The sequence below is a fragment of the Poecile atricapillus genome, chromosome W, assembly GCF_030490865.1.
Source record: "Poecile atricapillus isolate bPoeAtr1 chromosome W, bPoeAtr1.hap1, whole genome shotgun sequence".
NCBI classification, from domain to species: domain Eukaryota; kingdom Metazoa; phylum Chordata; class Aves; order Passeriformes; family Paridae; genus Poecile; species Poecile atricapillus.
Genome location: NC_081288.1, coordinates 61,675,671 through 61,690,041, shown reverse-complemented (window position 1 = coordinate 61,690,041; position 14,371 = coordinate 61,675,671). Strand labels below are relative to the sequence as shown.

Sequence of the window (14,371 nt, the reverse complement as noted above, 5' to 3'; positions counted from 1 at the left end):
AACATGGGAGAATTTTTCCTGTATATGTATTTTTGAGGCGAGTTTACCAATTGCACTTTTACTCAAGAATGTAGACAGCTGTTTAATTAAATAAGTTTAAATCTTTTGGAAATTGTTGCTGAAGCAGGAAGTCTCAGCTCACTGACATCAGATAGTTCTTGCAGACAAATTCAGAACTGCCAGTAAGTTCTCATGTGCATTGCAGACCTTTGATCTTGGTAGGTGGTGTTATAAAGTGGCAGACAGGTCTTGCTATACTTAGCTTCATGCTATCGCAACTGGAGTCATGAAGTACATGAGGCTTTCTCTTCATCCTTCCAGTACTTATTTCAGTATAAATGTATGTCTAAAATACATGGAGTGATACAGTCATGGTGCAGCAAGGAGAGTTTCCTGTTCTTGCCAGTAGTGTTGTGGATTTCTTGAAAGCCTCTATGCATTTGAGATTTTAACACATAAAAGGTTGCAGTATTTAAATTCCTTTGCTTTGGAATCAAAACAGTGACTAAAGCACTCTGCTGGGACTTTGAGGCCCCCAATACACTGGAGAGTTTGGATCCCTTCTCACCTTTGTAGTTCAGTTGTGGCAGTCAGAACTCGGCCATAATAAGCCTCAATACTCATCCTGAGCTATGTTTTTGATAATGAATTTTTGAATTAAAAATTGGATTCTTCTCTTCATCTATCATCATCCACACTTTACAGCCTCTAAATTGTCTGTATTTTCACTTCCCTGGAGATTTTTATCCTTTTAAAATGCTTTGGGAGCTAATATGCAGATCTTGAATGCACATTTAATGATTAAACTTCCTTAGTTTTGATGGTGATGATGATGGATGGATGCCTATGTGTATTTTTAAGACCTACTTAATTTAGCTGTTTTTCTGTGGTGTCTACAGAAACGGAGGAAAGTGTATGAGTGCAAATGTGTATACTTTTTTTAAAATTAACTGAGTTTAGGAAAAATGTGATTTTCCAGGGTTTTTTTTATTATTGTTAATATTTTTCCCCTTTTTGTTTGTGTTTAGATCGTACCTGCAAAGTCTGGAATCTGGTAACTGGACAAGAGATTATGTCTTTAGGGGGTCATCCAAACAATGTAGTTTCTATTAAATATTGCAACTACACTAGCCTGGTCTTCACAGTTTCAACCTCCTATATCAAGGTGTGGGACATCAGAGATTCTGCAAAGTGCATTCGGACATTGACGTGAGTATGCTGAACCTCAGATGCCAAGCATTCAAATGAGTCTTATTATATTTAATTCAATATTGCAGTACAGTGTAATATAAGTACACTGTTGGGAATGGAAGCTTTCTTTACATGTTCAGGCTAAGTCAGTATGGGGCACCAGTAATATATGGGAACACAAAAAAAATTGCATAAAGAGTTTTATCAGATGTTCAGTATTCATAATTGGCTTATAGCCTATTTTGCTCAGTGAAATAGGTTTGTTTTTAGAAAGTATGCAAAGTATGGCAAACAAAATGCAGAATGTTTTAAAATTTTTCTTTAATATTTTTTCCTTTTTCTCCTCCTTCTCTATACTCAGGTCTTCAGGCCAAGCTATGCCTGCTGACATGTGTTCAGGAAGTACCAACAGAACAGTTGCTATCCCGGCTGGAGAGAACCAGATCAATCAAATTGCACTAAATCCAACTGGCACATTCCTCTATGCAGCTGCTGGAAACTCAGTGAGGATGTGGGACCTGAAAAGGTACTGAACACCAGCCGGAGAGAATGTTCTTTAGGTGTTTACATGTGCATAGGCAGCAAAGTTGTGCACATGAAACAGTCAGTGAAGTGTTTCTTCTATATGGTAATGTCCGTATCTGGGCAAAATATGGTGTCAGTTACAGATCAGCTAATCCATCTGTGGTATTTACTGAGATAATTATTTTCTCATGTGTTAAGCTTGTGGTGAATTATTTCAGTAAAATGACTGGAAAAACACAAGGTTTTGTTTGACAGGCACTACAAAACACACTCTTGTAAGGTGAATTGGGAATCCTGACTAGTAATTGTTGATGAGATGATGGAAGCCAATGGAAGTAATGTAATATAAAATGGGATTATGATAGCTGCACTATAATTACACTTTTCCAAACAGAACCTGCCCCCAAAGAGTGCATTCAAAATACAGAAAATACTTGGGAGGGGACTGATTCATCTTTACTTTAAAATGTTTTAATTCTTATTTTGCACAGATAGAGGGGTTTTGTTGAATTTAATGTAGATTTAATATTTATCCATGGATATGAAAATTGGAATATAGGTAAAACAGAGAATGAGTACTGGAGATAGGGAAAATAAAAAGATCCATTCTGTCAGAAAATGTGCTATGGACTGTACTAGATATATGAATGACTAAATCCTCATTTCTTCCCTTATCCCTTAAGATTTCAGTCTACAGGAAAGCTAACCGGTCACCAGGGTCCTGTTATGTGCCTTACTGTCGATCAGATTTCCAATGGACAAGATCTTATTGTCACTGGTTCAAAGGATCATTATATAAAGGTAAACCTTTATATAGGTATTTGCATATTTTAGCTTGGCACATCAGCATGGGATGCAGGCTTCAGCAGAAGCGGCTTATATCTGCACATTCAAAACATGATAGCCAGGACGAAAATTATTTCATTGGTCATGGATCATGAATATTCAGTAATAATAAACACTTACCACTTCAGCGCCTTTTTTGATTCACCTAGGAAGATGGATGCATGATTGTCTCTAAGTTTTTTCTTAATCCCCATTAAATCGGATGTCAGGTGTACAAAGTCTTGGAGCAATATTTGTAACACCTACCTTTAGGTAACATTTAGCTCTTGAAAGTATCTTAAGTTGGTGTCTCTGTTTTGGTGTGCAGATCTGACTGTTTCAGCAGATTCACCCTGTGTATTTCTCACATAATAGAGTCCAGGGTTTAGCCCAGGCTCTTTCTGAAGTGTTACCTGTGTTCTGAAGTGGGGAAGACAGCAAGGTCAGCACTTCTCAGCCGACATGGCCAATATACTTTTCTGCTTCTCAGAATTGTGATTAATTCACTCAAGGATACAGACTCTGGTTTTTGGGAGGAGGGGTTTTTTGTTGTTTTTTGGTTGTTGTTGTTTTTGTTGGTTTTTTTTTTCCTTTGGCTCACCTCAGCCAGTGGCTGTTTGAACCCACAAGCTCCTGTTTCTCAGGGCTACACCCAAATCACCAGACTTGGGTAATTGTACATCATCTCTAAAGCTGACCTTCACACTGCAAAGAAGGTGTGATGCATGAGGCCAAAGAAAGAATGAGCAAGAAACCCTGGCTTGTCATAACAACCACTTTGTTGTGTGGGGATACTCTTTGTTCTGTTCTTCTCACACACACTGGAAAAAGTGTATGAACACAGCTCGGGGTGGAACCTGTGTGAGCTTTCTCACTGAGCTGGGCTTTCTTTTTTTCATATTATTCTGCAATTCTGGGATGCTTGGCTATGCGCTGTGCCAGATGCAAAAAACTGCCTGAGAGGTTGGTGCGTAATTGGACCAACTTGGGTATACTATCCACTTTGGATAGTATAAATTATCTGTATTTGCATAGTCAGTGCAGCTGTCTATACATATTCTTGATGCTTCCATTCAGCCCAAAAAAGAGAAAGTAATGTGAAGACCCTATAACTTTCCAGTATCAGAAGGGGGCTTACAGGGAAGCCAGAGAGGGACTCTTCATCAGGAACTGTTGTGACAGAACAAGGAGTAACGGGTACAGATTGAAAAAGGGGAAATTTAGGTTATGAGATTAGGATGAAATTTTTCACTGTGAAGGTGGTGAGACACTGAAACAGGCTGCCCAATGAGGTTGTGGATTCCCCAATGCTGACAGTATTCAAAGTCAGGCTGGATAAGGCCTTGGGCAGCCTTGGTGTCCCTGCCACCGAAGAGGGATTGGGACTAGATGATCTTTAAGGTCCATTTTAACCCCTTAACTATCTGTGGTTCTCTGAATTGTTACGTCTGTTTGGCTGCCAGCTCTGGTGACAGATACTGTCATGCCACAGGAAACTACTGTCTTGTCTACTGAGTCAGTAATACTAGTCCCCTCTAGGTACCTGATTTTTCTGGTTTATCATTAAATTTTTTGTTACAACTGGAACTGATGCATATTAATTGAATGCAGTAGCTTTTAAAATACCTTTAGCTCACAAGGTATTATTTTACACTACCAAGCTCTCCCTTTTCTACTGTCAAGCTTATTCATTCTAAAAGGCCAATAAAAAGTAAATAATAGAGGATGAAGTTTGACATTTGCTTGTGAAACAGAGCTGGTGGTTTAAAAAGTTACAGCTCATCTGTTCTTTCAGCTCAGTCTCACTGTGTGAGTTCTAGCTCCCTACAATGCAAAATTAATCAGAATTGCTTACACTGCAGCTCTAGGAACAAAGACCTGATGGAATTGATTATGGCTTAAATTGTTAAAACAACCTTACTTAAAAAGTCTGTTTTAAAACCCCATTCTTGGCAAATGGGCAAGGAGAAGGTGTGTCTAGTCCATGAATAGCATCAGTGTGTAATAGTACCCTTACCAAAACTTGTCCAGAAAAAGATATTAATGCCTCTTTCTGCAGCTACTTACCTGTGCAGTTCTCCCAGTGTGAGTTATGTTTCCCAAATTCACTCATGAGCTTTGTTTCTCTAGCCACAGAGAAACTACTATACACAGGGTATATATGAGCCCTTCCTGGGAAGCTACTGTGTATATGATATTCAAGTAGTAGTACTTCTTCCCAGAGCAGTCTTCTCTGAAGACAATGGAGTATTCCAGCTACAGGCAAGAAGTGGAAGAGGAGAAAGGAGTGGTTCTGGTAGATAAATTCTGTCAAATATACATCACAATACAGTGGCCTGTAATAAGACTTAGCAAGTTTTTTCCCTAAAGTTATTTGCTGCATGACTTTCAAGCAGGTTAGATGGCAGAAAATTTCACATAACGTATTTTATTATTTATTTTAGATGTTTGATGTGACTGAAGGGGCTCTTGGAAGCGTAAGTCCTACACACAATTTTGAACCTCCTCATTATGATGGCATTGAAGCACTTGCTATTATGGGAGATAACCTTTTTAGTGGATCAAGAGATAATGGAATTAAGAAATGGGATTTGTCTCAGAAAGACCTTCTTCAGGTAATGAAAAAATCTTGAGCTGCTGTAGAACTGTTCTCAGGCTGTATTAATGTTCAGGCTCATACAGTGACTATTCACATAGACACTGGTGCTTTTAATAGGGAAGGCGTAGAGCACTGACTAAGAAAGAAATCAATAATGTACTTGATCTTTACATGCAGTTGCTTTTCTCTTCTGTGCATGTAGAATCAGGAAATTCTGATGAAGTGGTTATCCTCTGGTTTTAGCTCTGAATATGTGGGGTTTGTTTTGCTGCTTCAGAATAAAAGCAGCACTTGCCTCATCTGTGACTGGAATCATTGGATACTTGTCTTTGACAAGTTAGTAAATCTTGGATTGGGAACTCATTAATGAGAAACAATACTTTAGATCAGGCTACAGAATATTTTCTTGTGAAGAGGTTTAACAGCCTATCTCACCCCACCCAGTCTTAGATTCATCTCCTTATACAGTGCATGTGTTATGTAATGTATACAGCACATTCATAATAATGCGTACTGTCAGAACACATTTGCTGTATGTTTTTTCCTTATGTAAAAAGGAAAAAAAAGGGAGTGGGTGTAAAAGGACCTCAAATCCAGGGAACTGGCAATTTGTTTGGCATGAAGAACTTTGATTTTGCCTACCTGCTATAAGCTGATCTGTTCTCCTAGGTCTTGTGAGAGGTTCTTGAGGTATAGTTGTGATTATTTAACTCGAGACAGAGCGAGAACTGGAAGGCAGAAAAACAAATACCAGAAGAGAGTGCTGTTTTTGCAATAAATTTTAGGGAAAGGAGGAGCATGCATTTAATATCCAGACTGATTGCAATGAAACAAATAGAATTTTAAAGTATTGGGACATGAGAAAATAATCTACTTTAAAAAGAAAATTTCTATATAGGCATACTTAGTATTCCAGAGACATAAACTTTCTTGACCTTTATTTAAAATCGTCCATTTCGGTTCCAGCTCCTTTTCAGAATACAACGAACATTTCACAGTTAAAATAAGGATTCATAAATTTAGCTTCTTACAGAAAATCTTCATTTGGCCATATTGGGACACCTGCCCTCACATCTGTCTGTCCAGAAAAAGGTACTAAGCAGCTTGTACCAAAATCACAGGCACTGGAACGATTTTGTATTCTCAGAGTGACTTCATTAAAGTTGTAAAAAGTGTCTTCACTCTTGCATTTTCGGCTCATTAAAATATTATGCAATATGCATTTTTGCTATTGCAGTTAATTTAACATCAGAAAGAGTACAGGATTAGGGGTGAAGGAGTATGTAAATTGGACTAGTTGTATCACTTTCCTTGTTTTCCTTTTGGTATGTGTGCATTTCATAATTTCTCTACTTTGCCTTCCCCTGTTGTTGGTTTTAAAAGTAGAACCTGATAAGAATAATCTCACACTTTCTTCTTTTTTTTTTTTTATTTCTATAAAACACTGTGTGGTTTTCGAGGAGGTGAGACTGAAGTGTTTGACAGAATATAAATAATTTTTGTTCATTGTGTTTTTCAGGGAATGAGAAATGCTCTTACTTTGCTAATCATGTGATAATTCAGAGCGGAAGGGCCCACTGGAGGTCACACAATGTGAAGTTGTCCTGCTGGTCCAAGCAAGGCCAACTTCATAGTTAGGTCAGGTTTCTCAAGGCCTAGCCCAGCTGAGTTTTTTCGAAACCTCCAAGGTCAGATTGAACAGCTGCTCTCCTTAATCTACCCAGCAACCAAAACCTGAAACAGAGCCAAGCTGTTTTACAACAAATGGTAATGTTGCATCAGAGGTCCTGGTTTGGCATACATGTTGACCAGGTCTGATCCTCTATAATTGATGACAATCCCTTAACAAACATGCTATTCAAAAGGATTTGGAGATCATCTACTTCACTTGGTGTAACACATCCCAGGTCACAAAACCCTGTTGTGACAAAATTGGGATTTATAAGAACCACAACCATGCCCCCTCCCAGTTTTATGAAGTGCTGCAGAGCCAGACTACCAGTGCTGTGTATATTATAGATGAAACACCAAGGTGATCCTAGAAAGCTGAATGTATTCCATTATGAGCAAAGTAAAGTAAAGCAATTCTTACCAAATGGAACTGAAGAAAAGCCACTTTTGGTATCCCCAAAAGACAACAGATTTGGGCTATTATTTCCCCATATTTTTATTTTTCCCCATGTATTTATTTGTGAGAACAAATAAATTAGTTCAAATAAATTTACACACTACAATAAACTACAAAAGGATGTTGTTCTCAGTTGGTCTGTGCAGCATTTTCCTTTCTGAGTTAGAACTAAAATGCTAGTGCTCGTCCTCAATAAAAAATGAATGTGTTTCTGTGAAGTGCAACATCACAAAATCAATTTATAATGTGTAGTGGAAAAAGAAGAAAGAAAGAAGGTAAATGCAGAAACAGCTTCTGTCTTCCTGGTGTATTTTTGTGCAGTATTTTTTATTTTTTTAATGTGTTTTATAACAGTTTTACAGACTAGAAACATATACAGAGACCGAATATTCAAAAACGTATTCAAATATGCATTTGAAAACCTGCAGACTTTGCATTATCCTGAATGGATTTCTGTTCCCCATTAGGTCAATTGTGCATATGAGATTTTCTTCTTGTTTTGCAGTACTATTTCACAAAAAGAAACACTTCTGGGAGTTAGCACTCTCCGTGCTCTAAAGGTGCAGAAGCTACCCAGAGCCATGTAGTAAAACTGCCACAGGACAGGAATCAGGCTTACAGCTTGGGATTTTTCCACTTCTGTGCTTGTTCCTCTGGAATTTTATTCAGCCCTGTGAGACTTGTCTACCTTCTCTTTCAGCAAGTTCCTAATGCTCATAAAGACTGGGTTTGTGCTCTTGGCCTGGTGCCTGGTGTGCCGGTTCTGCTCAGCGGCTGTAGGGGAGGCATCCTTAAGCTCTGGAATGTGGATACCTTTGCACCCATTGGGGAGATGAAGGGACATGACAGCCCTATAAATGCCATCTGCACCAACTCCAGCCAGATTTTTACAGCAGCAGAGTGAGTTCTTTTCCATGATTCTTTCTTTTCTGTGTCCCCTGCTAGAATTCTGTCCATGCAAATGTGTTTAGGACATGTGTAAGTCACTTCATAGAAAGCATCAGGAGACCTCATCCAGTCCATGCCCCTCAGTGCTGATATCTATCACAGCAATCTTCAAAGTGGGGTGCTTGCACCCTAGGGAATGCACAGCATAAGCCAGTGGGGTGGTGGAATGAATTATTAGAATTCAGTGGTACATGTATATAATTAATAAATATCCACGGCAGTGTGGGCTTAAGAATTTTAGTGGTCTGGGTGCACAATCAGAAAAAGTTTGGAGACCACTGATCAACAGGATGGCAAGGAGAATTTAGCAGTTCTTGAGAACTTTATAAGCTCTTCTCTACAGCTGGACTGTTTCCTGGTAGGACTCATTCCTGACCTGTGCAAGTTTTGCTAAAAGCCATGGTACATGGCTGTTGATTTGTTGGTTGGTTGGTTTTTAAGTGCTGGCATACAACAGAAGCTTTGCAAGCCATCCTATTGTATTGTAAACCCCTTGATCTGAATATTTGTTTCCTTAGTAAAAGTGAGCAAATTGAGGACCTGAAACCTCAGGGGAATTGACCAAGAAAAATACCTTGTTATGGAGAATGTGCAGGAGATGGCAACAGAGCCTTTTTGTGGTGTAGTCTGAGCACATGACCTTTGAAAGCTGATGTGTTACATTTGTGTGCCAGTTGTGGAAGCTTCTGGCCTTCTGAATTAAAAGCAAGTCTTCTGAGTCATAGCAGGATTTCAAAGTTGCCAAGTTTTCATGTTTCAGGTTTTATGTTTAAGCACTAATAGGTAGGGGTAGAAATGTCAAAGCTTATGTCTCCTTTTACCTAAACATTATTAATCCATTTAGAACATACATGCATCTGAAACTCATTCTTTTTTTGTCATTAAGAAAAAAAAAAAAAAATCACCCTTTTGGTATTTCTAGCAGTGGGCTTAAGGTCTAAAAAATTTAGAGTGTTTCTAACAATTTACAGTGAAATGTAGGCACAAGTCAGAAAACACTTATAACTGTCACAAAGTCTGCTCTGCCTGCTGGTTTCTTCTGACAGGGTTGTAAGGAATATATGAATCAATGTTGGCTAGTCACTCAAGTTAATGTTTATGAGAAATTAATAATTTCCCTTTCATGGAATAAATTGCTATTTAATAAGACTAACTATTTTCCTTTTAAATTACAGTAGAGTTTTGTAACACATTCTATGTGGTATTTTATTTTCAGAGACTTTAAAATTTTGTAAATAGTGATTTTTTTTCCAAAAGTACAGACCTACAGTCTGGGCTTCTAAGTGCCAGCTCACTGGTATATGCTATCTGACACCTTGCAAACGGGTTTGGATTTGTTGGGTATTTTTTGTTGGAGAGTTAGGACTTCATATTGTCTTGTGGTTCTGCGCTTTTTAAACTTTTTCTTATAATAGACTGACACCTCTTTACTTTCCGTAGGCATAAAGTCTTTATACTTTCTTAGATGGTTAAAGGTTATAGCCAGTGCTGTGATAAGGTTAGGGAATCTTCAGTGCAGTACATGTTAGATTACAAAGTCTCCCAGAGGTGAAATAACCCTTGCATGTCCATTAAAGAGCTGTTATTTTGTCAACAATACCTTTCTGAATAAGACACTCAAGCTTTTAAGGGAGCTTCCCCTGCCTCCTGCTTCGCCCTCTCTCCTTCCCCAGTGTAATTACACTAATACTGCTCTGTTTTGGTTTTCAGTGATCGCACTGTGAGGATCTGGAAAGCTCGAAATATAATAGATGGACAGATCTCAGATACAGGAGATGCAAGTGAAGATCTTGCCAGTAATTGAAATTACAGGGTATAAAGGAATGCATTAATCAATTTGAGGTGCACTCTATGCAGTTAGCTGCATGTTTGTTAGTTAAACACTGATGACTGGAATGGACTGAAAATGTGTGAACTCTTCCATTAGACCTGCTGTCCTTAAAATATGTACTGTATTTAATAACCTCTTGGTAACATGCTTGAGTCTCAACAGTCACATGTATCTCTATATATTATGGCTGAGTTGTGTGCATATGTAATACTTGCAGTTTAAATTAACTGGAATTCAGTCTTCTCTAATGACCATCTCAAAATTATAACCTGAAATATATAACAAAAGTGCTCTGCTGTATTTCACTCACAAGTATGATCAGCTGTTTTGCATTTTAGGGTAACAGGGAAAGGAACATGTCCCAGGAATAAGCCTTTGATCATGAGAGGCAGTTTGAGGACTTTAAAGGTCACTTACACTGTTGTTAGGAAAGTGGAGTGAATAATAGATGGGAAGAAGCTGTTAACGATACATCTATCTGACATGGCTGTATCCTGCTAACAGCAAATGCCATATGATTTGTGTGTTGATAGCATATAATCTGTGTTGACCAAAGTTGTGCAGCTGTGTATACTCTGTGCTCAGGACTAGAACTCAAATGCCCACAAATGGCTATGTTTTATTTGTGTTTTGCCTATGTTCTGCAATAACTAGGTGTTCTTAATGTCATGGCAAATATATCTTAATCTATTTTTCTTACAGATTTGTTTCTATCATCTCACATTTTCTTTTTTAAAGCAAATTGTCTTTCCTTTTTACCTAATTTTATATGCTGCTAAATGTATTTTAAATACACTGTTTTGCAAACCTTGGCAGTTACTTTGAGAACTGAACCACGTATATTGGAAAAAGCTATGTAAATAGATGGTTGTATAAAGAAAATATCTTATCTTGTGCCTGTATGACTTTTAAAGCTCTTGGAACCTGGATATTGAGGGAGGATGTATAATTTACCCAAATGCTCTGAATATTAATTTGTAAATTCTGCAAATTTTAAAATTTTATGTAGATTCAGAAACAGTGTTTGGATATTGAGGTGTTTTTTTTTTTTGGTTGTTTTGTTTTTATTTTTCAGAAAATATCAGTCTTTAAATTATAGCTTGTGTAGGTCACAAATAAAGATGTGAATGTGAACTGCTTTTTTGCCTTGTCCGTCATACTTCCTTATAAAAAACTGACTTTCCCTGCAAAGGTATTGAAATATAAACCCCACAATTTTCCACAGTGCAGTAGAGTAGCGTGGTGAGTACTGTAGCCCATACGTTGTTCTCATATCCACGTCTGTGTTCTCCTTGGCCATTATTTGTGTTATTATAGTACTTAGGAACCCTGGGGGCATTCCCTCACACTTAGTACAGTACAGACAAAAAATGAAGCAGGTGCCTCCTGTTGCTGTGAGATGACACCTTATTGCATATGAGCTGTCAAACAAAGAAGTTCTGATGCCTCTTACTGAGCTTGGTGGAATTATTTCCATCTGTGCTCAGCTTCAAAGGAGATGAAAATACTGCTTGTAATTTGAGGTTACCAATGTATTCCAAGTTTTGATAGAAACGGGTGATGAATGATATATATTGTTAAAAAACAATGTATAAATTAGTTCAAGTAAGCAGCAGCACTACCACTTAGTGTTTGTATATCATGTTTTTTGGCTACTCGAAGGGTGTACACACAAATTATTTGGGACTATATCACAACCTTGAGCAAATTCCCAGTGGCAAGTGGATTTACATGCAAGACTCCCATGAGAGGCTTTTTTTGCGTGCTGGAGGGACCCCATTCCTATTGACCCAGCAGGTGTTGTGTCAAGTATACTAACAGCTTTTGGTTTTGACCCCTGGTTTTGGGGTTGAACACTCATGGCTGTGTGTGTAAGATTCATGTGAATATTATGTTTTGCAACTGCAGGACAAAAGCCCTTGCAGACCTGGCAAAAGCCTCCCTCTGTCCAGCTGCTCAACTCTTGACAGACCACATGGGGCTGTGTGGCCATGGCCTGAGCTGCAGGTGTTCCTCTCCAGTGAAGCTTGGCAGTGCATATGTCTTGTTTGGCCTGTCTCCTGATAAGCATCAATGTTACTTAATGTATTCATAAAAATATTTAATTTAATTTAATTTTTTTTCTTCCATAAAGTTATTCCACCTAAACCAAGACTTACCATAGAACAAAGCTTTCACACCTTTGCTCTGAAAAGCTCTTGCCATCAAGTAATTGGAAGAAAAATGTCACTTTGTAAAGGTCACAGTATCAGTGTCTTGTTTTAATGGAGAATTCTTTGACTGTTTGTTTTTCTCCAAACTTCATCTATGCTGTAAATCCACATACATGACAAAAGATAATATGAAATCAGAAAAAGGTAAGCAGTGGACTTCCACTGTCTGAACATGTTTGTGTCAAAAAGGAAAAAAAAAAAAGGTGGTCTCTGAAAAATTAGTTTTCGAAGAAGTCATGGGAAAATTATGTTTTCCTCTCAAAGTTGGAATTCAGAAGTTGAGCAAAGTGTGTGGAAAAATTGGACTGTATCTGATCTTATCTGCTTAGATACAGACAAGGTCATGTGTTACAATTCATCTCATCAAAGAAATGAATGCTGAGAAAATATTTGCAATGCTTCTGATTGTGTGTCAGAGCAAGTGCTTATTGTGCCCCTGCCTTGTATAAAAGGCTTCAGACTGCCTGCAGAAGTCCTCCTTCACTGATGGCAAGGATGAGGAGCCTGTGTTTCTTGGCTGCTGTGCTGGCAGGTAAATGCACCACATATGTATTTTGCCGTAGGGTTCAAAAGCAAAATATAAATGTGATAATGATAAAAGAGCTGTTAAAAGACATGTAAAAGGAGAGAACAGGCATGGCACTGACTCCACCTGAGGTGACTGGGAGGACAACAGAGCTGGCTTGTTTACAGATATGCCCCAGTCGTACAGTGTATTCAGCACTTGGGCACCGGCACAGGCAAAAGGGAATCAGTGGGATCATTCAGCTCCTGAAAGTTACCTATTGCTTTGTTAGGTTTTTTCTGGAATTTTTACCCCAGCATACCAGAGGTTAATTTGGTCCATAGCATAGTAAAGGGAGAATACACATTATTTTGTTGCTGGAGGAAGGAACCTCTGCAGCAAATGCCTTTGAAATGTATGGGTGAACCCAAAATGTAAATACTAATACTATTAAATTAAAAACTGTGTGGTAATATTTCAGTTCCTTCCTTATGCCTTAATTTTAATCTAATTTTTTGAAATTAAAGTCAAGGTTTTTAAAAATCTATGAGGATTATTTTTCATGTATATCTTTCCAACTGCCTTGCTTTAGCTTCTGTTCCCATGGAAATTATCATGGAAAAGCAGCAAGGAGCCATAGCTATATATTCAACTGCCTGTTTGGATTTTTTCTTCTTTGTACGTTTACAGATATGGGCTGTAAATACAGTGAAAATGATGGTTTTAGAATAATTTTTTAAACTTGGGAAGGAAAATTCTATCTTCCCACTTGCTGCTATCATGTTTGTACTACAATAGAAGTAAATCCAGGAGCAAGGGAAGAACAAGGTTACAGCCTTATTCAGCCGCTCACACCTGCAAGTCTTTGTAATTAAAATTTGCTGGAAAATGTAAGCTTTGCATTAATGGGAGAAAAAAATGAAAGAAAATTCTTGGCTCCTGCTGGGGGAATGTTTTTTCCCTAGAACTAGCTTTTTCATTCACAATATCATTCATAAGAAGCATTTTGAAAGTACTTTACAATACAAATTAGTTCATAAAAGTCTCCCACAAACCTATCCTGTGTAAAATAATACAACATTAATAATCAGCTGTAGTCTGTTCAGTCATACTCTTTTATTTCAGCAATGAAAATGCTAATGCTGCATTTGACTCTTATTAGAAAACACACCCCAAACCAAGATGATGTGATGGATTTAGTTTATTTTGTGCTCCAAGAAGAAATAATTGAGGGATTGCAGAAGGATGCTCATATTCCTATTATGCTTTAGATGAAAAAGAGGATAAGAATTTAGAGTTTTTCTATGTGATACATCATGAGGGGGTGAGTGCTGGACAGAGCAGGCAGCCCGTGGGACATGACTCTCTGCCCCAGAAAACAGAGGTGGAAACCAATCCTGCCTGCATAGCAGCTGGCAAAGGTTAACAGCCAGATAATTCCTGTTAATTCCAGCCTCTAGGAGATGATAACGAGGCACTGTGGCAGCGAGCAGTGAGCTCTGCTGAGCAGCCTGGGAGCATCAGACCTGAGTGTCAGATGTTCCTGTATAAAAGGGGCATGAGAGTTTTCTCAAAAAAGCAAAGTAGATGGCACTCCTGCTTTTCT

At 38.1% G+C, this 14,371-nt stretch overlaps 2 protein-coding genes across 11 annotated transcripts in view; both read left to right on the top strand.

Annotated features, from left to right (window-relative positions):
* Positions 1-11,185, top strand: part of LOC131591617 (kinesin-like protein KIF21A) — an 86,441-nt gene extending 75,256 nt beyond the window's left edge. For all 10 annotated transcript variants that reach the window (XM_058862491.1, XM_058862489.1, XM_058862488.1 and 7 more), the window contains 6 exons: positions 1,029-1,209; positions 1,553-1,717; positions 2,400-2,517; positions 4,986-5,156; positions 7,969-8,168; positions 9,927-11,185. In XM_058862491.1, the coding sequence (XP_058718474.1) occupies positions 1,029-1,209; positions 1,553-1,717; positions 2,400-2,517; positions 4,986-5,156; positions 7,969-8,168; positions 9,927-10,020 (929 nt within the window). In that variant the 3' untranslated portion in view covers positions 10,021-11,185. The remainder of the gene's footprint in view (positions 1-1,028; positions 1,210-1,552; positions 1,718-2,399; positions 2,518-4,985; positions 5,157-7,968; positions 8,169-9,926) is intronic.
* A 1,188-nt stretch (positions 11,186-12,373) lies between these two features.
* The window catches only part of LOC131592102 (maltase-glucoamylase-like), a 60,378-nt gene continuing 58,380 nt past the window's right edge, over positions 12,374-14,371 (top strand). The window contains exon 1 of the mRNA XM_058863378.1: positions 12,374-12,404. Coding sequence (XP_058719361.1) covers positions 12,374-12,404 — 31 coding nt within the window. The remainder of the gene's footprint in view (positions 12,405-14,371) is intronic.